The sequence below is a fragment of the Dermacentor andersoni genome, chromosome 8 (assembly GCF_023375885.2).
Source record: "Dermacentor andersoni chromosome 8, qqDerAnde1_hic_scaffold, whole genome shotgun sequence".
Classification (NCBI taxonomy): Eukaryota; Metazoa; Arthropoda; class Arachnida; order Ixodida; family Ixodidae; genus Dermacentor; species Dermacentor andersoni.
In genome coordinates, this window is record NC_092821.1 from 11,663,028 (window position 1) to 11,685,811 (window position 22,784).

Here is a 22,784-nt window from a genome sequence, read left to right on the forward strand (position 1 = left end):
ATGGAATGCCGACCACGGTGGCCGCATTTCGATGGGGGCGAAACGCAAAAGCATCCGTGTACATAGATTTAGGTGCAGGTTAAAGAACTCCGGGGGGCCCAAATTATTCCGGAGTGCGCCACTGCGTCACGTCTCACGATGAGATCGCGGTTTAGGCACGTAAAACCCCATTTTTTTTGTAATAAGATCGTATGCGTCCGATGACCTTCCGCTTGTTTGTGTCTGCAGTACGCTGTGTTCGAAGTAGGGCCAGTGCTTGGGAACATAGCGGAGACCGCATGAGCCGGCCGTATATCCGTATCAGACGCCAAAAGCTGGAACAAACGCTGTTTGCAGTTGCTGCTGCTTTTCTTGGGAGCAGATAAATTGACAATGCACCGTCTTTCATGAGAGAACAGCACAGCCCGTACGCAGCACATGCAACTCACCGTTTCTTGTGGGAGTCAGTGTCATTTGAGGTAATAAGCTCCACCTCGTTTGGCCTGCAAGGATGACTCTGCTCTCGCAATGCGATCAATCGCATGCACGCAAACGCTCATGCCTGAGGTGCCACTGATCGAGCTACAATACAAATCAATAATGCTTGCATAACAGGTCAAAGTACACACAGGCAAGGCCTCGGTCAAAAATACGACGAATGCATATCGCTTATTGTCGCTCACAACGGTCTGTTTACTTAGGCTGGCGTGTATAACCTGTAGCCTAAATGCGCTGACGTTGATTTATGAACCGCTCACAACTCGCCCAAACTGTGGAACACATGCCTTGCAGGAAACTGCCGAAGCGAAACAAGCATCCCGAGAAAAATGCGACCAAAGATACAGGCAGAGCAGCTGAGCAGCCATGGAGGCCTCCATCTGAGCAGTTAGCAGCTGCCAGCCGAGCGCGTACCGAATAAAAACTACCGGTAACCAAACCTTTCGGCAATTCTCGAATTTCCTCTGTGATGTCGACGCGAGAGGTCACGTGTTGGGCCACCATTGTGGCTTCACAGAGCGTTCGCTTGCCAAGGCTGGCCCCATGACGTAATGCTCCCTCCTATATTTTTCCTTCCTCCATGTTCTCACCTAATTAGGGAGTGGTATAGAAAGCTGCACATGTGTAGTCAGCCTGGCCAGGCAGATTTTATCGTTTCATGCTGCAAAAATGGTTACTTTACCGCCAATATGTCTTGATTTGTACTCAAGATTGGGCCAAGGCGCCAAGGAAGAAAGATTGACGCATCGGGGGCGAAGAACGAACGCGATGGATGGTTACGCTGCTTGAGTCTAGGCATGTTTCAATCGGCAAAGTTCCGAATTTGTCGCTCTGTGATGTACGCTAGTTTGCTCGTCATGTGCCGTCATACGGCAGGGATATTTGCGCTAAATCTGTTTTTCTTCATCACTGCGGCATCGAAGACGTTCTGCTGTGTTCGAGTGCATGTATGCGCTTGGACACGCGATTGCCTGCTCTCAACGGATGTTCAAGAGTCTACGCGCGCTCGTAACTTGCTCATTAGTTAAGCCCATTTTAATTTTATTTGGTATGTATAACGTAGGTGTTAAAATGATGTGTGTTAAGCTTGCGTCGCGAGCAGATATATTGCTTCAAAAGGCCAGTAAGTTGTGTCATAGGGCGAAAATGTCGCACGAATGGGAAAAAGTATCACATATCTTTTGACATCAATTTCAACGGTACCGTGATCGACTCGATGGCTATAGCAATTTTCCCTGTGACAATTATAAAGTCTTGTTCAATTGCGTTAAAAGAGTAGAATAAAACTACATTCAGTTGTGCACTTGTAGTGACGCTTGTACCAGCTTGAGAGCATACTGTATCCGATACAGCAAGAACTTCTGTTAGAATACGGAACTGAACGTTCGAGATAATAGCAGTGGCCCACGACGTGTGATCGTTACCTTTTTGCTCGAATGCACGTTTTTATTGTAATTACAAAAAAAAAATGTTCTGCACTCGGGCTGCTTTGCAGTGCATTTCTTTGGTACACCTGCTTGCAGTGCAGCAAGACGTTTTGCTTCCAATGATGTCAGGGCAGTGAAGGCATTCGTGTCAGTAAGTAAGCTGTGCATGTTGTATCTGTTGCAAAAAATGTGGACATAGAAGGGAAGCGAATGCAATCGTCATAGGCTGTATTTTAGGAAAATTTCCGTTCTGTTACTAAGCAGAGGGTAGAAATGCATGGAAATCATATTGTATTGATACTTAGTAGGAACTAGATAGCTGATCCTAATTAATTAATCATTTACTGAAAGTCTAGTTGCTGTTGTACTGCTGAAGCAGAGAAGAGGTCTGCTGCCTGCAATAGGTGCCTCTCTCTCAAGTTATTGCAGTACTGTTGCTCTGAAAATGAGTGGATTTTTTTTCCACTCTGCTTTTTGCTACCTGAATTATGACCATCTACTTAGCTGTGTAGATGATCACTGTTAGTGACATGGCGTGCTAGTGGACAAGCACCCCTTCATTATGGCAACACATTTGACAAAGTGCAGCTGTGGTAGTATGCGAAGGTGTTAATATATAAGCGAAATTATATTGGATTATATATTGGATGTCATTATATTGTGTTGTTGCAGGCGAAAATGCTAAACAGTCTAAAATGTTTTAAATTTTCACTAGATAACCAGTACAAGCAAATCAGTTAGTCTGTTACACATCAAGTGGGACATTTGTAGATGTGTACATCTGCAGTCCTCAGTAGCTTTACACTTATGTCCTACCACTATTTCTCTGTAAAGCATTCAGCAAGGTTCATCGTTATAACAGGCTGGCATCAACAGAGCTTTTATTTACTGTCAAGTTCAAGTGAGGTTTGTTCCTGTTAGGGTGACTGCATAAAATGTATGCTTTAGTTCAAATCTTCTATGAGGCCTCACCTAACCTAACCTAACCTAATGAGAACATTGATTTCTTTTGAACAACGGCAGAAACGCATGGGTAATAGTTGTATGAATACATATTACATCACTATTGTTTAACCAAGTGGTGCCCCTGCAGGCTAAAATTTACAGGCCCCTGATTAAATAATGTGACCTTTTGTTGAAACATCAAGGCCACACATTTTACAATATTAGAGATTACCATTATTAAATACTATCATAGTGTGATTTTTGCACCTAATGTATTTGACTTTGTCTATAAAACCCTGTACACTCGTGCATCATGAAAAGTTATGATGTCAAACTTGTGATGCAGCTTACTAATTTGCATGAATACAATGCAAGATTTTCCTTTTCGCCAGTTTCCGACCTCAGATTGCACTTCACGTTACATTCTTGTTTGTGACAAGACTATACTGTAGTTTTCTTTCTCTATATTTTCTGGCACTTCAAACTGCGGCGTTCTAAACAACTGCGCAGCTGTGGAGCTGTGTTCAAACACACACGAGGAAACACGGCTTCGCCTTGTTTGACTGTTCCGCGGGCACTTCTGAAGTACTGCCTGTCCAATAACCTTGGTGGCATGGAAGCGCATTCCGCTTCTATGCGTTGCTTTCTGCTTCATTGTGGAATCACATCACATTATTATCGTAATACACATGTTCTTTTTTTCTACTAGACCTATAGTCCTCCTCTAGTGTTATATTTGTAGTCGCGTTAGTTTGCCCACATCACGAGTGCTCCAAGTTCCATTTTATCGCAAATAAAGCTGCTAGTACCAAAACAATTCTCTATAGCAGAAAACTAACACCGAACCGCCGAAGAGTACCAAGCAGCAGCCTCAGTGCAATCTGAAGTAGACCGATCGAATTGGTCATGCAGAAGTGCACAGCGTATCATTACATACTGAACAATTAAGCTGTGTCAAAACTTAGTATTCATGTAGCTTCAACCAAGTGCTATTGGCCATTGCTGCGGCCCTCATCAAATGTGGAAGATTATCACGGTATTTCTTTTTCTAACTCATTTTTCCAGTTCAAGTGGGATTACTGAATGTATAAGTAGGGAACGATTCACATAGGCAATCAAAAGCCAACAATGTCTAAACTTCGAACATTGATTATGCAGTTTGATGACTCAGAATAAGTACTAATACAGTAACCATACTGTGTGCACATACAGTGTCACGTAATTTTAAATTGTAGTTTAATTTTCTAGAGTATTCTTCTATTGTTGCATTGTGTCAGAGGGCTGGTAACATGTTTCATACAGTGTCACGTAAATTTAAATTGTAGTTTAATTTTCTAGAGCATGCTTCTATTGTTGCATTCTGTCAGAAGGCTGGTAACATGTTTCACTTGTCTAGCTACTAGCCTGTACATATGCATTAGTAAAGAAGTGCCAATTGTATCTTGGAATAACTTGATAAAATGATTAGGCGGTTCGCTTAGAAAAGTAAAGCCACAGAATCAATGCACAGTGATGCGACTCTCTCTACACAGGTTGCAGGTTCAAAAATGTAAGGTGTGAGATGTTGCCAAGGTTCCGACCAGAAAGGAAAGCCAGTATAAAAGGGTCCACACCACTGATCGCTTCTACAGGGGACGGATAGCACATCGAGCGCCCTGAACGCCAACCTTGTCCGGGAAGTTGGTGCTTCACGACCTTGCAGCCGCACTTTGTTTGCACGGGTGTGCAGCATTTCTTCATGTAAGATAACTGCCTGCTGTGCCGTAAACTACCCAAGCAGGTCAGATGAATATTTCGAGGAGGCGTCCAGAAATTTACCATTGCAGAGCCCACAGCGCCGCAAACATAGGTGGCGCGCACTGGAAACATTCGTAAATGAGAACACGCTTTATGGGAGAAAACACTCTCGTATACGGGTTCAAATTGTCATAAAAGCGCTTACCAGACATGTAGAGACAACATCTTATAAAATGTGAAAAACCACGAAGAAAAATGTTTACGGCAGCAATATCTGATCACACGCAATAGTTAGCGCACCGCACGCCCTGCTTGCAGGACAAGCCGCTTCCCTACACCACACCTTTACAGGTATCACCTGCATCTGGCGCGCAGAGCGGCATCCAGCAAAAGATTAGAAATCAGTAGTGCAGTGCTTTGTGTCCGCTTTTTCGACGCCATATGAAGTCATAGTAAACTGTTTACAAAGCAGAAAAACAGACGGCAAGGGCTCTGAACACGTTGCATCTTAAAGTAGCTGGTACCGGGTAAAGCAAGTACTGTGGCATAGATGACTTGCACGAGGCAAGCTAGCAGCCAAAAAGACTGCTGGTTTCTTTCGAATGGCCGACGTTGTGTTAGCATGTTGAAGTTCCTAGTTTATTTGCATCGCTTATTTGTGTAATGAAGACAACTTTCACAACTGGAGAGGAAGCCTAGGAAGCATGAAATCTTCATATGGACACCTATTTTCCGCAGAGAATAAGCAGTGAAAAGGGCAGCTTATGAAAGCTTGAATATCAGACAGGATGATTTGGCGTACATAGGATAGTGATTATGAACGTTTCTGCTGAAGGTAGTGGTAATAGACTGAATTATCAAGGAGTTAGGATATGGATTAGAAGACAGATTTCATATCACTGCCAGAATTTTAAATACTTTCAATAATTCTGGTGTTTGATAGTCTACGCCTGTCGAGAAACAGTGCTTCGTGATTCAGTGTTCCTTGATGCTTGCTTCTTGCTGACATTATTCTTATGCTGTAAAATTAACCTGTTTAGGTTCCCTGTTTCTCCCGTACAAGCACATTTACATTCACCATAAGAAACCTTGTAGATGATTTCTAGAAACTTGCTGATGAGATTAGAGGGTGGCATGTACACCAGGCTTACATATGCATTCAAGAGCCTCGTATCTTGTAAATTTTGACGATATACGTCTGCTAAGCAAGCTCTTGCTATCATCCACAATGTTATTTGCGAATACGAATTTGCCTAAATTGGAAAACAGTCAATCTGAACTCGTCAAGCGATATCACTCACAATGCCCCCCCCCCCCCCATGCACATCTCGACTAAAAAAAAATAGATATAGCACCATATCGATATAAACAATATATAACAATACCATATATATTAAAACAACAACAATATTAAACAATATAGTCGGCGCTATCTTTACTGATTTCACTAAAGCGTTCGATACAATTATTCACTTCATCCTCCTACACTAACTAGAATCTTATGGCATTTCAGGCCCACCTTTGCAGGTAATTCCTGACTAGCTAACAGACCGACCACAAATAATCCAAGTGAATAGTTCCTTCTCTTCACCTAAAATTAATAATAGAGGCGTCACTCAGGGATCGATACTTGGGCCATTGTTATTTTTATTGTTCATTAATGATTTTCCACAAATATTAACACATGCTCGCTGCCTTCTTTATGCTGATGACACAGCCATTTTCGTATCCGACAAAAATTCCGTCACACTACTAAACAAATTAAACAATGATCTCGGTAATGTTCATGCATGGTGCCCGAAAAACATGTTATATATCAATCCATTGAAGACATCATTTATAGTATTTCATTCTCCTCAAACATTATTCTTAGATTACTTAGTTGTATCACTTAACAATCACATAATTACAAGATCTGAGCCAACCAAACTTCTAGGCATTATCTTAGATCAGCACCTAAAACTCAACCGCCATGCCCAATCTCTTGTTCAAGAAACTTCTTTCGGCATTCACGTCATTATGAAATCGCGCTCCTTTTTTGAACCAAGTATTCTTTTGTCTTTGTATTACGCGAATATTCATAGTCATATTTCATATTGCCTCTCATCATGAGCTAATACATACTTCACTCATCTCCACCAATTAGAAGCTTCACAAAAGCAAGCGGTACGATTGATGACATTTCAACCTTTTACGTCTCAGTCTGCTCCCATTTTTCGTTCCCTAAATCTTCTCCCCTTGCGCATGTTATTCAATCATAAGCTGTTGCTAATAATGTTCCGCCTCATAAATACGGAGCGAGGTATAGAAAGTTTTACCAGTACTGACCTCACTAATAATAATAACACAAGGTATACGGCACGTCACAATTTGCTCCTGACTAAAAATCGAACTATGGGAAATTTACTGTCATGTTTTCAGGCATATCATTACGGAATTGGATTCCATCCGATATCAAATCATGTGCATTTCAAGCCTTCAAGCAATAGCTAAGGCGTATTATATTAACTCTTTACCGAACTCCTAGTATATTTTCTGCGAAGTAAACATTATTAAATATGTTTGTGTTGTACTGTTCCTAGTTTTTTATATATATATGTTTATTTTTTTTTCTGTCCCTGTCAATGCTTTACAGCATTGCTTGTTCCCCATGTGGCCACCACCTAATTCTGTATTAAAACATTGTTTTTTCTTCTTCCCGATGAAGACTTTTCCGCGTTGCATGTTCCACACACTACTACCGCACTTTTGTATGCAAAGCTCTGTTTGTTCTGCTTCTTTTTATCCAGTTCTTTTTTTTTTTTTTTTGCTGACAAACAAAACCTTTCGTATGAAGTAGCCTGCTACTGTTGCCACAGTTGTTCTAACCCCATTTGTTTCTTTTTTAGGAGGTCCCCCGACAGCTTTTACTTCGGGACCTCTTATTCCGCAATTACACTTCACCTGTTTGTGCTACTGTGTACTACAGATGGAAATAAATTAAAGTTCAATTCAAAAAAGAATTGCAAGAATCATTGACATGACGCCATTCTTTCAGTGGAATAAAATCTCTATTTCGATAGGATTGTGGAATTCTTTATAACTGAGGCTACTAAATACCTCGCTCATAAAGGTTGCGACCAGAAATATACATGTGTTTAATCCTCTTCTTTTTTTTTACTACAAGAACCGATAATGCTTAAACTGCAGTGAAAGAAGTGAGATCACAGTACTTAATACTTTATATTGCTCCAAAACAGTTTCTCGGCCGGCCGCAGCATCCCACACTAACAATTTTTGACAGCAAATGTGAGACAGGAGGCACATAACACTTAGAGTGGTGCTAATCACTTTGATTGTTTGGGAATGAAGACCATCGTGTACGTGCTATGGCCCTACGTGTCATTACCTTTAGGCAACAAAAAGGGGGGTTTGGCATTTTGCAAAACTGCATGGAGGCTTTTACTGTGCCGTTTAAATTAGAAACATTCACAACTGATACTAAATGCACTCTCCACAGCTTTAGGTTATACAAGTGCACTTGTTTACACAGAACACGCTCTTCACCTCGTCACGTCCCAGGTGGCAATTGTGGTTCTTCAAAGGTGTTTCATTGTAGGGGATGGCACATAGTGCTTGACTCATTTGCAGAATATTGCATTCTAATTTTGCCATATGAGATAAATTTTTAGAGCGTTTGAACTTGCCCTAAATGTATTTTACAGCTGTGTATCGGTGAACTGGCAGCACCTTGCAGTAAATACAGCTTGTGGAAAAATACTTGTAACTGCGATATTATGTGTAACTGCTAGTGCACAGGCATTGGCATCAGCAATGGTTATGGTACACTATAGTTTCTTCTACTCAGGCGTGTGCATCCTCCACAAGAAAATAAATTGTTTCCTCGTCCTCTACCAGATTCGAATGTGAAGTGGAGTGTAATTTGTAGGGCATATCCTTGCATAAACTTCATAAGTATTTCTATTTGTATGCGCCACAGATCATCGTTGCTATGACTGTAAAAGCAGGGTGCCTGTTCACAGCACCCGTACTGAACAGTCTGTGAATCATTAACGAACAGCGAACATTATTAATAACTGAATAATGTTTTGTAATTTTTAGTAATTTTTAACAAATTAGCACACTTTCCCTTACACTGTGGTATTCAAACTCTACGTTTGGCACGTCTGAAGAAGTTTTGACTTCAGGATGTCATTTTAAAGAGTGCACTTGTGTGCATAACACCTCGACGGCAACGTTCTGATGCACAGAATATCATGAGCTTTTGTATGCATTGGTTACCATCTCATAAACCGGCTGTCCCTTTGTTAGTTGGAATATAGCCTTATTGTAAAGCACATTTCATGTTCTACAAAAAATTGTGCCTTCTGATACTCTAATTCCCATCCTTTGATGCCTAGTATTATATTAGCATGATCGACACAATGATAGTAAGTGTGGGGTGTAATTGTGGGTATAGTGGGGCGGGGGCACAATAATTTTAGTAACTTGCCCGGATGCATTGAACGAGCATCGAGAAATGCTGTTTGTTTCTCTCATTCATTGTTACCAAACTTCACTTTGGTTGGGGCATAAAATATGATGTACTTTGCTAGCGCTCCTGCCAACATATATAATGTGTAAGCATCTGTGCAGAATAAAAGACCAGCAAATGGTTTGCCAGGAGCTAAGGTCCATTTAGGCCACCAAATTGTGAGTTTACACCTGCGTCTATTACTGACCGTCCAGGAGAACTTCCCATAACGTTTTATTTCATTATATAACGGTAAACTTTGAACAGCATTTGAACTTCGACTTGCTTAAGAAATGATCCATTCCTTTTTCAAGTAAGGCAAAGTTTCCACAGGAAGTCAGAAACTTGGAAGCCATCAACAGCGGCATGAATATAAACAGCGCTCAAGTTTTCACAATCTTACTACTTGTTATTATATTGCACAGTCCATTTCTTTTCCAAGGCTGTGCGTTATTGTTTCATGGTCCTACCCAGTTTAATATTTGTCTCATTTTTTAATATTTGGTCAATTTATTTTTTCTTCATCAGCTTTCAACAAAATGTGTATTCATAATGATCCTTCATTTACTATTTACACTGATCTTAACCAGATGTATCTTGATACAAAATTAATTTCCAAAATTCGTTGCTTTTTTTCCAAATGTGCAAACAGTTTATCTTAAGTCTTATGTTGACTTCTGCGGACACTAAGTCTACTGGATTAATTGCTTACATGTGCAGATAGTTTTTTGTTTTGGTAATCCCTACTCTTTGCAAGAAATAACAGAAGTGCCCCTACACACTCCACCACTATCACCACGGCCAAGCACACCCTTCCTGCCTTTCGTTTAGCACTTTGGCTTCTCTTGACCTATTATATGCACCAGCTTCTCCACCCCAATAAGCGTAGGGGCCAGTGTGACAAGCACAAAAGTACGCTGCCAAGTAAAACACTTGCTACCCAAATGACAAGCACTTTTGTTGAAATGTCAGCTACCGCAACATCCCTTGTTCCAAACTTGTTGTTTTACGTACATATTTTCCTAACACAAAAGCTACTGCTTTGTTGTTTTCTGTGATTATCCTTCTTTGCCGCTTTCTTTGGTATGGATATTTACCAATACTATTTGTTTCCTCAAGGAGCAGTAAGTTTATCATTGCAAGGCGTTGGGGGTCAAGAAGAACTTTAACCAGAAACAAGTACTAGATGAGTGATTGAAGAAAATAAAGTTGCTTCTGTGATATAAAGAACTTGAGGACTGAAATTTTGCATCTTTCTGTATATATGCTATGCAATGCATTCATTTCACAACGTGCAAAGTGTTTTATCTTTTCAGCTATCTGAGTGTGTTGGAAAAACAATTTTCTCACTGGTGACCTGCTGCTTCAGGTATGATCTGCCTTCATGACATTTGCATTAAAGGATATGTATTATGGCGGACAAAAATACCCTGGAAGTGCGAGCGTCGACCAGATTGCATCTCTGCGTTCAAGACCACCGGAAAAAGTTGGTCACGTAGGCACATTGCGAATGCATATGTTAGTGCGGTGGACCCCAGCAGATGGCGCACCAATAAAATTCGGTCGACGCTCGCTCGGCATTTTCTGAATACTGGAAGCAGCTATATTTTAACGGTTACACTACTGATTCTGTATACATAGTCTTCCGTTTTCTAGATACCAAAGCACTCGCTCTATTTCGTATTATGGTCTCTCATTACGGCTGTCTGTTCTACAGAAATGACCGTTCTTTATTTACGGAAAAGCGTTCGGTCACGCATTACCAGCACATTTGCCGTTAAACGAGGAGATTTTTTTTTACAATGCACCCTTTGTGCATAAATTTTGTCTACCCTCCCTAATCCTCAACCTCAGGGCGTAATATTTCTCCAAATCTCTTTCACCCTTGGCTGACAAGAACATGTCGTCCATTTTTACAGTAAATTTCCTACCTTTGAATAATATTTAACTTTCCTCGTGAGCGAATACAGACTATATACCTTGGTACTGCTTATTGAACTTCTTTCTTTTTCGATGAACTCGCGGCGTTTATGTCTTAGCCGGGACTGTTAAAGAAGCATAAGAGCGGTTCAGGAACATGGCAATGTTGCAGTGTTATTGCCAGTGACGTATTCTTGCATTTTTGTGCTAGAGTTTTGCTGCATTTTGCCGATACTTGCATATTCTGTGAACTATTATACACGCGAAAAATGAAATCTTCGGAAAGCTTTCAAGATGTCGGCGATGAAGTAGCATGTCTATCTGTGATGAGTGACGCCGCACGTGGAGCTGCTTAAGCCAGAAGACGAAAGCAAAACTTTTGGTTTCTTTGTCAATATTTGTGACACCCTTACGTGCGTTCTGGGTTTACGCCTTAACAGTATGTTGGGCATTGAAGACGGGTAAAGTGGAGAAAGACGTCGTGCGGCTGGCTTGCTGAATCTCGATAGACACTCAGCTGATCAAGGCCGTCGCGACGAACTCTGACTGGCTTATCGATAAACACCTTTCGTGGTAGTAACGATATATTATATTCGTTTTCTAAAGAGCATATAAGGTGATAGCTCTCTATGAGAAACCAGAATGTTTTTTTTTTTTTTTTTTACAATGTGGTCGCTGGTAGTATTGTGGAAAGGAATAATGTGACGAGGGCAAGTGGACAGGAAGTGCGGTGTTGTCAAACTGAGGCGCCATGCCACCATTCTCGGCGCAGTGGCATAGTGAAAGCGTTGCATACCGCTTCACTACCAGACACAACTGACGCGCAAACGTTTGTAACTAAATCCATGCAAAGCCGTGCATCTCGCAGTGATAGCTGTGCTGAGTTATGATATTTAGGCACACAGCAGTGACAGTGAAGCACGCGCTTAAACTAAAGAAGAAAAAAGTGTTGAAGCAAATGCATACAATGTTAAATGCATACAGAACCCTCATTACACCCGCTTTAGAGTATGCTGACATTATTTGGGCCCCGCACCAGAAGTATTTAACCGACAAACTAGAACGCATGCAGAACTTAGCATTGAGATTTATATATTGTCACGTGGTGGTGACGTTAAGAACACAGTAGCAATACTGTGAAAGGGAAAACTAGATTTTATTGGGCGAACCTGTGCCCACAAAACAGGCTACACTTATAGCACAACGAAAGCGGCGAACACAGTCGGCGATCGTCGAAAAATCTAATCAGCGGGTCAAGCGCGTCGGCTTTTATAGAGCAGTCGTCGAATGTTCCAGACTAATCGTTCGGACCCGCGTGCCTTCCACAAAGTTCTACACCATTCGCGTCACGCGATGAGATCAGATAACATAAGATTCGGCGACAACAGACAGCGGACATTTGCGGACACAGCGATTACATTTGTTACGCGGGGAAACGTGGTTGCCCGATAGAGATAAGTACACGTGTCAATACCCCCCTCTTAAAAAGCATCGTCCCGATGCTATAAATATAAGAGAGTGAAACACAAAAGGACACCTATTAAACATAAGTAACAAAACAATGAAAAGAAACAAAGTCCAAAGGTCAGTTACGCGAAGCCCCAAAGTTCATTAACGCTGGTAGTACGGCTTGAGTCGCACAACGTGGATTATTTCAGGTCGTGACCGGCGCCGCTGTGATAGCGAAATGCCGTCTGGCACGACCTCATAGTCCAGTGCGCCAATACGTCGGATAACCTTGTAGGGTCCGAAATAGCGTCGCAGTAGCTTCTCACTTAGTCCTCGTCGGCGTATCGGGGTCCATACCCAAACACGGTCGCCGGGTTGGTACTCGACGAAGCGTCGTCGCAGGTTGTACTGTCGGCTGTCGGTACGCTGCTGGTTCTTGATCCGTAAGCGGGCGAGCTGTCGAGCTTCTTCGGCGCGCTCGAGATAGGAAGCGACGTCAAGATTTTCCTCGTCAGTGACGTGCGGCAGCATAGCGTCGAGCGTCGTCGTCGGGTTCCTGCCGTAAACCAGCTTAAATGGCGTGATCTGTGTTGTTTCTTGTACCGCCGTGTTATAAGCGAATGTTACGTACGGCAGGACCACATCCCACATCTTGTGCTCGACGTCGACGTACATTGCTAGCATGTCGGCGAGGGTCTTGTTCAGGCGCTCCGTGAGACCATTCGTCTGCGGATGGTAGGCAGTTGTCCTCCTGTGACTTGTCTGGCTGTATCGCAGAATAGCTTGCGTGAGCGCTGCTGTAAAAGCCGTTCCTCTGTCGGTGATGAGGACTTCTGGAGCACCATGTCGCAGCAGGATGTTCTCGACGAAAAATTTCGCCACTTCGGCTGCGCTGCCTTTCCGTAGAGCTTTAGTTTCAGCGAAGCGGGTGAGATAGTCCGTCGCTACTACGATCCACTTATTTCCGGAAGTTGATGTCGGAAACGGTCCCAACAAGTCCATCCCGATCTGCTGAAAAGGTCGGTGAGGAGGCTTGATCGGCTGTAGTAATCCTGCTGGCCTTGTCGGTGGTGTCTTGCGTCGCTGACAGTCTCGGCATGTCTTGACGTAACGGGCGACATCGGCGGTTAGGTGCGGCCAGTAATACTTTTCTTGTATCCTCGATAGCGTTCGGGAGAAACCGAGGTGCCCAGCGGTCGGATCGTCATGTAGGGCTTGCAGTACTTCTGGACGCAGCGCCGACGGAACAACAAGAAGGTAGTTGGCGCGGACTGGTGAGAAGTTCTTCTTCACGAGTAGGTTGTTTTGAAGCGTGAACGAAGATAATCCACGCTTAAATGCCCTAGGGACAACGTCGGTGTGCCCTTCCAAATACTCGACTAGGGCTTTTAGCTCCGGGTCCCCTCGTTGTTGTTCGGCGAAATCTTCCGCGCTTATTATGCCAAGGAAGGCGTCGTCATCCTCGTCATCTTGCGGCGGCGGGTCAATGGGGGCGCGTGATAGGCAATCGGCATCTGAGTGTTTTCGTCCGGACTTGTATGTTACAGTGATGTCATATTCTTGTAGTCGGAGGCTCCACCGTGCCAGCCGTCCTGAAGGGTCCTTTAAGTTAGCTAGCCAACACAACGCGTGATGGTCGCTGACCACTTTGAATGGCCTGCCATATAGGTAAGGGCGAAATTTCGCTGTAGCCCAAACGATGGCGAGGCATTCCTTTTCGGTTGTAGAATAATTGCCTTCCGCTTTTGACAACGACCGGCTAGCGTAAGCTATCACGTGTTCATGTCCATCTTTTCTCTGGACTAGGACGGCACCGAGGCCTAGGCTACTGGCGTCAGTGTGAATTTCGGTATCGGCGTGCTCGTCGAAGTGCGCAAGTACGGGCGGCGACTGCATGCGTCGTTTGAGTTCTTGAAATGCGTCGGCCTGCGGCGTTTCCCACTTGAACTTGACATCACATTTGGTTAGATGGGTTAGCGGCTCCGCGATGCGTGAAAAGTCCTTGACAAAGCGCCTGTAGTAGGCACACATGCCAAGGAATCTACGCACGGCCTTCTTGTCGATGGGCTGCGGGAACTTTGCGATGGCAGCTGTCTTCTGCGGGTCGGGGCGGACTCCAGATTTGCTGATGACGTGGCCTAAAAATAGAAGCTCCTGGTAAGCGAAGTGGCACTTTTCCGGCTTCAGAGTAAGTCCTGATGACATGATGGCCTCTAGTACTGTTGCAAGCCGCCTAAGGTGATCGTCGAAATTGCCGGCGAAGACAACGACGTCATCCAAGTAAACGAGACAGGTCTGCCACTTCAATCCTGCTAAAACCGTGTCCATCACCCGTTGGAACGTTGCGGGCGCCGAGCACAGTCCAAATGGCATAACCTTGAACTCGTAGAGGCCGTCCGGGGTGATGAAGGCGGTCTTTTCGCGATCTCTTTCGTCGACTTCTATTTGCCAATAGCCAGACTTGAGGTCCATCGACGAGAAGTATTTAGCGTTGCAGAGCCGATCCAATGCGTCGTCTATCCGTGGGAGGGGGTATACGTCCTTCTTCGTGATCTTGTTCAGACGACGATAATCGACGCAGAAACGTAGGGTTCCGTCCTTTTTCTTCACCAGGACAACAGGGGACGCCCACGGGCTTTTCGACGGCTGGATGATGTCGTCGCGCAGCATTTCGTCGACTTGTTCTCTTATAGCTTCACGTTCTCGCGGCGAAACTCGGTAAGGGCTCTGGCGGAGTGGTCGAGTGCACTCCTCGGTGATTATGCGATGCTTGGCGACTGGTGTTTGTCGAATCCTCGATGATGTCGAAAAGCAGGCTTTGTATCGTCGGAGCAGACTTCTGAGCTGTTGCTGCTTGCCCATGGGGAGACTTGGATTAATGTCGTAGTTTGGTTCGGGAATCATGGTCGTCGGGGCAGATGCGGCGGAATCCGAGAGGACAAACGCATTACTGGTTTCCAGAATTTCCTCAATGTACCCGATCGTCGTGCCCTTGTTGATGTGCTTGAACTCCTGGCTGAAGTTTGTCAGCAACACTTCAGTTTTCCCTCCATGCAGTCGAGCGATCCCTCTTGCGACGCAAATTTCACGGTCTAGCAATAGACGTTGGTCGCCTTCGATGACGCCTTCTACGTCAGCGGGTGTTTCTGTGCCGACCGAAATAGCAATGCTGGAGCGAGGCGGGATGCTCACTTGATCTTCGAGCACACTCAAGGCGTGGCGACTACGAGGGCTCTCCGGCGGTGTCGCTCTATCTTCCGACAGCGTTATAGACTTCGACTTCAGGTCGATGATTGCGCCGTGTTGGTTCAGGAAGTCCATACCGAGAATGACGTCTCGTGAACACTGTTGGAGGATAACGAAGGTGGCAGGGTAAGTCCGGTCATGAATGGTAATTCTCGCCGTGCAGATTCCAGTCGGCGTAATGAGGTGTCCTCCAGCGGTCCGAATTTGGGGGCCCTCCCATGCAGTCTTAACCTTCCTCAACTGGGCGGCGATGTGTCCACTCATTACGGAGTAATCGGCCCCTGTGTCGACTAAGGCAGTGACTGCGTGGCCGTCGAGAAGTACGTCGAGGTCGGTGGTTCTTCGTCTGGCGTTGCAGTTGGGTCTTGGCGTCGGATCACGGCTGCGTCGTGTTAAACTGAAGCTGGAACGTCGCGTCGTCACGTAGTCATTTGTCGGTGTAGTCTTGGCTTTCTGACTTCGTCGGGACGGCGGCGTGTCATTATTACGTCGTGGAGATGGTCTCTTCGGCGTCTCCGTCGGCGTCGGAGGATATTCGTCAGTTCGACGAACAGCAACCGCACCTCCATCGGTTGCTGCTTTTAGTTTTCCGGATATGGGCTCGCAGACCGGCCCCGGGCTGGGCCAGTGTATGGTCGGCGCTGCGGCGACAGGTAACGGCCTGGTGACGGCGAACGGGACGGTCGTCGAGGGCTCCACTGAGTGGCGGCGAGGTAGTCGGCGATATCGCGAGGTCGTTCGCCAATCTGTGGTCGCGGCGCGTTCACGGCGAACCCTCGGAGTCCGATCTCCCGGTATGGGCATCGGCGGTAGATGTGCCCGGCTTCTCCGCAGTGATAGCAAAGCGGGCGATTGTCAGGGGCGCGCCAAACGTCAGTCTTCCTTGGAATGCCGCGTGGGGTGACGGGTTGGCGTGCTGGCGGCGGGGTTGGTGGTGGACGACGGAACTGTGTCGTCACTGGGCCCTGCCGTGGGCGCGGAGGGGGAACGTGACGGCGGGCTACAGCGGCGTATGTCATGGCTTGCGGCTGGGGCTGCGGCGATTCAGGGGCTACTCCGAGTTGTTGTTGGAGCTCCTCACGTACGGCGTCGGCAATCGAAGCCACTTGAGTCTGCGGTGACGGGAACAGCTTTTGTAGTTCCTCCCGCACGACCGCTCGGATAGTCTCGCGCAGGTCGTCGGTGGCCAGTGACTGAATTCCTGTGTAGTTGGTAGAGTTCGTGCGGCGGTTGAATTGGCGGTTCCGCATTTCGAGTGTCTTCTCGATGCTGGTGGCCTCGTGAAGAAACTCTTCTACGGTCTTCGGTGGACTTCGTATCATTGCGCCGAAAAGTTCTTCCTTCACGCCACGCATGAGAAGGCGGACTTTCTTCTCTTCGGGCATATCCGGGTCGGCGTGGCGGAACAGGCGGTTCATTTCTTCCGTGAATATGGCGACGTTCTCGTTAGGTAGCTGCACTCGGGCGTCCAGCATAGCTTCGGCCCTTTCCTTGCGCACGACGCTTGAAAAGGTGCGCAGGAAGCCGGTACGGAACAGGTCCCATGTTGTCAATGTCGACTCCCTGTTCTCGAACCACGTTCTGGCGGCGTCTTCTAGGGCGAAGTATACATGCCGCAACTTGTCGTCGGAGTCCCAGTTGTTGAAAGTCGCGATTCGCTCGTACGTCTCCAGCCAGGATTCCGGGTCTTCAGTTGCTGCTCCATGGAAGGTCGGTGGGTCCCGAGGTTGTTGCAGGACAACGGGGGTCGCTGGGGCAGCCATTGGGGTTGTCTTGGCCACGATCTTCTTGGTCTTCTCAGGTAGAAGTCCGTGTTCCGGGGGCAGCTGTTGTAGACGACGGCTTACTCGATGGTCCGTGACTACGTTGGTGCTCTCTTTACGGTCCGGGCTTGGATCACGGCTTGTCGGGGGCGTCCGGTACATGGACCAAAAGCACCTCCAACAGATGTCACGTGGTGGTGACGTTAAGAACACAGTAGCAATACTGTGAAAGGGAAAACTAGATTTTATTGGGCGAACCTGTGCCCACAAAACAGGCTACACTTATAGCACAACGAAAGCGGCGAACACAGTCGGCGATCGTCGAAAAATCTAATCAGCGGGTCAAGCGCGTCGGCTTTTATAGAGCAGTCGTCGAATGTTCCAGACTAATCGTTCGGACCCGCGTGCCTTCCACAAAGTTCTACACCATTCGCGTCACGCGATGAGATCAGATAACATAAGATTCGGCGACAACAGACAGCGGATAGAAGCATCGATAACTTTCCAGAAACTTCGGATACACGCAGGCGCGTCTCACGCTGTGCGATTACATTTGTTACGCGGGGAAACGTGGTTGCCCGATAGAGATAAGTACACGTGTCAATATATATACAATATTGGCGTCAAACGAGCATTACGAACCTGCGCATCAAGGCTAATGTTCAACCACTGGCTCAGCGTAGAATGATTTCGAGATTAAAATTTCTAGACTTGTTTTATCACGGCTCCTATCGAATACCACAAGCAACATACATTAAAGCGCCAATCAGACTTTCTGCCCGAACGAAGCATAATAAATGAATACGGCACCATCCGAGCCATAATAACACTCACAAGTACTCTTTATTCCCACACGCCATTTCCCATTAGAACAAACTACCCTCTAGAGCTGTAAACTGCCCATCTGCTAACGCAATTATCGACGGTATGGAGAATCTGGAATTTGAATGGTGATAAGTAACTGCAGTTACCTGTATTTCATATGCAGCCTCTTGTCGATGCATACTTATGGTAAACGTTGTTTTTTCTGCTTCACTAACCGATCATTTAAGCAGAGTGTATGTATTTATTGGGTATGTTCATTTTTGTGCGTGCTAAGGCTTTTTGTTTTGGATACAGTAGTTTCACTTTTTTTCTCTTTTTTTTGTACTATATTCCATGTTGTAACCACTCCTGCATGGGCCCGACGAGGGCCTGTAGTATTGTGAAATAAAAAAAAGAAGAAAACAAGCATAATGCGGTTTCGAAAAGTGGTAGCATCGATCGCTTTCTAGTTACCATAGGATATTTAAAAATACATTTATGTATGGCAGATGCAATACCTGCTCGCCCGCACGAGAGCCTCCGCTACGTTAAGCACACCATTCTTTGCACCCACCTGCAGCGTTTTGATGTGCTTCATGAGAGTGACGTAGGCGACGACCTCGTTCGAGACGATCTTGACGCCGACGATTCTGCCGAAGATGATGCTGTCCGTTGAGGAGACACCCATGGCCAGCGACAAAGGTGTCATCATGTAGCCGATGGCTGTCTGCTCAGAAGAGGAAAACGATTTTGAGGACTGAGCAATACGATGCAAACAAAATGATAAATCTCCCCATAGTTTGACAGCAACATAGTTTTGCTAGCTGTGGTGGCAGGATCGACGGGCGGTAGAAATTTCACCTCGTACGTTTTCCAGAAGTCGCTTATCCGGACCTGCTACATCAAGATCAACTGATCTCTGCTGAACGATCGAGCAAATATCAACGATCTTTGCTAGAAAGCAAAAATCGTGCTATGTTACTGAGGTGAATTCACCTGCGCCTCTACGCATCTGCAACGTGTGAATCATGTCGAAACAACGTAACAGGAAGGCGTCTCCCATTGGCCACTCTACTTAACGTAACAAGTACTCACAGCTATAAATTCAGCAGCCAGCACCACGTCATTTTGGCAGATGAGGTGGCGCAAACGCTCGTTGCTGCAACTTTCACCTTGCACATTGTGCCAGTTGGCGATAGCAATGGAACCTTCTTTTCCTTGAACTTTTAGATCGCTGCCTTAGCTGCTGCCCCCCCCCCCCCACTGCTACGTCTTCTTATACTTTTTATTTACTTTTTTTCTTTGGCACGTAATGCCTGAGGAACTTGTTAAGCTTCTTGACAAACTAGACCAAAAGTTCGAGCAAGAAATGCGCAAAAGCCTGAAACGTGAGCTATATTATTCACAATCCTGAGGACATGTGAACGCCTGTGTTTCAGAGAGCGAAAAAAATGAGGAACTCGAGATAGCAATGAAAGCTTAGCGAGAGGAGCGCGGTTCCCTCAGGACAGAAGTGAAAAAGCATTAAGTCAGACATATGCAAATTGAGCAGTACAGTCGACTATTAAATACGAGCGTATCAAATGTAAAGGTGTGCCTAAGGTATCCGCTGAGGCTACTTAGGAAATATTAAAGAAGGTTGTAATGGCACTAAGTGTGTCTCTGTACGAAAGCGAATTACAAGCTTACCACTACGTTCAAAATTTGGGTAATGCAAATGTGCCGGTAATGGTTCAGTTTAGAGACTGGGCAGCACGTGACATTCTTCTTGCAAAAGCAAAAAGCAAACTGCGCCAATAGATAAGAATGGCGACAAGAACATTCTAAATAACCACCTTTTTATATCAGTCATATCGGTATTATCAATATGTATGAAGTACATAACGCCCTTTCGATTCACATCCTACCTTAATAAACACAACATACGACTAGTGCTGCTAGGCGAACACGCCTGCTGTGTGTGTTGTTTGAGGGTACAGAGTTTGATACCCAGCCACTCCACCAAACACAACGGGGATGTTTGCCTGGCAGCACTAGTCGTAGGTTTGCAGCGGTAGGCCAAAACAAGTCAGTCAGTGCCGTGGCGAAGCGGGCAAGCGACCGCTTCTCGTCGTCGTCTTCTTTCAACAGCACCGTGCCCAGCGCCTTGAGTACACCTCCTTGAATATTTCCAGCACGGCTTCGGGAAACATTGTACTACGGAAACCGCACTATCTAAACAAGAAGAAATCATTATAGAAACGTTCAATAACAAAGAAGTTGTAATACGTGTTCTTACAATATTTTCGAAATAATTTGTCCTTATTAATCACGCCAGTATTCTTCCAAAGGTCCAGAAATACATGCCCTCCTCGAGCAATATCTTGTACACAAAATATAGTACATTGATATTGGCACTGCGAAATGATGCAACCAGATAAAATAGGGCCCCATGGGAGTATATTAAGGCCACTCTTATTTTGTATATAGGTGAATAACGTAGTGCACCTCACCGAATATCCACAGTAGGTCGCGTACGCCGATGCTACCGCAATATTCTTTTCAGGAATGGCAGATGGTAAACTAGAACAAAGAATACATGAGGTTCTCAAAAGTTTAGCTTCGGCCGACCATAAACCCGGAAAAGACTCAGTCAATTTTTTACCGACCTAAGAGGAAGAGCGTGATAGTGACCGAATAAAGTTCGCTCCGGCAATGACGCTGCAGATTTCGTCAGCACTGTAAAAGGTCTCGCAGTTATTTTTCAGAAAGTTTCATATGCGATGAGCGTACTGAGTACTATCAATCTAAAATTCTTCCCATTGTCGGCATTATAACAAGAGGCACACACTTGCGCTCGAAGTAAAAATTCTGCTTGACAATTAATTTGTATCGTGAGGTCTAGAGTACATTAGTATTTAGCTGTACACAACTGGCGTTATAAAGCTAAAATATTGTAGGTGTTTATAGAGAAAGCTGTGCGCTGTAATGAACATGTCCCTTACCTCTACCATACATCTGATTTTTTATTTCTCCAGCAATTATTTGGACACTCAAGGCACATTCTCGCCATCGCCATGAGGTTCCCTATAAAGCCCAAGTGCGATAAGACCGCGGCTACGCGCTGTATGCTGTAGGGGCGAGTGAAAGTGCGCGAGGGTAAGCCATGGATGATGGCGTGATTTCGCGCGCCGTCTCCCACCACACGCAAGGCAACGGGGAGGGTTCCACGGTGGCTGTGCATGGTGCGGCTGCTGATGCCGCTCTTCCTCTCGCCGGCGTTTTCACAGCCAGTACCCGCGCCCATCGCGTGAGATGTGTTGATGTTTACCTGTGCGCACGTGACACCGTGCTAGTTAATTTATTTAGTAAGCGAATGTTCTCGAATTTATACGGCCAATGCAGCTGCTTTCCTTGCTTCGTATAGCCGCCTACTTATTCGCTATCGCAATCGATGGTTCACCTTTCGAGCGAAACAACTTTTTCTTAACTATGACATTTCGCATGTGTTCTGCTTATTATTTCGATCGCATTATATCGAGTCGTGCTGTACCAGATGTCTACATCATGGCTTCTTCATTAGATGTTCGCTCCGTTTCTTCAGCATGTCACAGCTACACAAACTGAAATAATAAGCATGGTGTCAGCGCACACAACCAAACATGAGCACATCACACTCGATGAGCGTGGACACTCGCTACAAGCGCTGTACGCTGGTGTGAAGAAACGCGGCAGCAGCAGTGAGCGAAGTAACCTTCGTGAGGTCTATCGATTCTACGTAAGAGCGCGCAGAACACAGCGTGCAGAAAAGTACGAGTCATTCACGGGTTCCTTTAGAACATAGCAGGCGCCACCGCGCTCGGCTTTGCAAATTGGGCACTTGTTGGCGGAGTCGAGTCCGCCGCCCTCTCACTCCGCGCTACCTCCCGCTTTCCTTCGCACATGGCGCGCGAGATTGAGCCGTCAGAGTCAGTTCCCCTTCCGCCCGGTCGTGAAATGCGCCGTTGTTGCACGAGCAAAACGCCGCTCTCCTCCCTCCCTCCCTGCTGCCGCTCTTCCTCACGCCAACGTTTGGAAAGCGAGTGTTTTCACTCATTGAGTTAGGTGTCTTCATGTCTGCCTCGGCGCCCGTGTTTCTCATGCTTGTTAATTTAGTTAACAAGCGAATGTTTGCGACTTTATAGGCGTGATGAAACTTGTATCCTGACTTCGTACAGCTATCTATTTTTTTTATCGCAATCTATGCTTCGCGTTTTGGGCAAAACTCCTACTTTTTCTATTACAGATTAGCGATGATGTAGAAATGCTTCCTCTATTCTAGCATTGTATTCTCTCTTTGGTGAACTCGAAAGAAAATCTGTTTAAGAATGAATTTTCCGTGCGTGCTGATGTTCGAGCACTATTTTAAGGCGAAAGCCTTAGGCCTCTATGTTGGCCGTGCCCTCGGCGGTGACGTTAGCAAAGCTGCGCCGTGACAAAAATGGTCGACACCGCAAGAAGGAAAATCACGTGAACAAATGCTGG

The 22,784-nt window shown here is 45.5% G+C and overlaps 1 protein-coding gene across 3 annotated transcripts in view; it reads right to left on the reverse strand.

Moving 5' to 3' along the window:
- LOC126526600 (uncharacterized transporter YutK-like) overlaps positions 1–22,784 on the reverse strand; it is a 169,893-nt gene that overhangs the window by 36,314 nt on the left and 110,795 nt on the right. For all 3 annotated transcript variants that reach the window (XM_055068335.2, XM_055068336.2, XM_055068334.2), the window contains one exon: positions 18,856–19,008. In XM_055068335.2, coding sequence (XP_054924310.1) covers positions 18,856–19,008 — 153 coding nt within the window. The remainder of the gene's footprint in view (positions 1–18,855; positions 19,009–22,784) is intronic.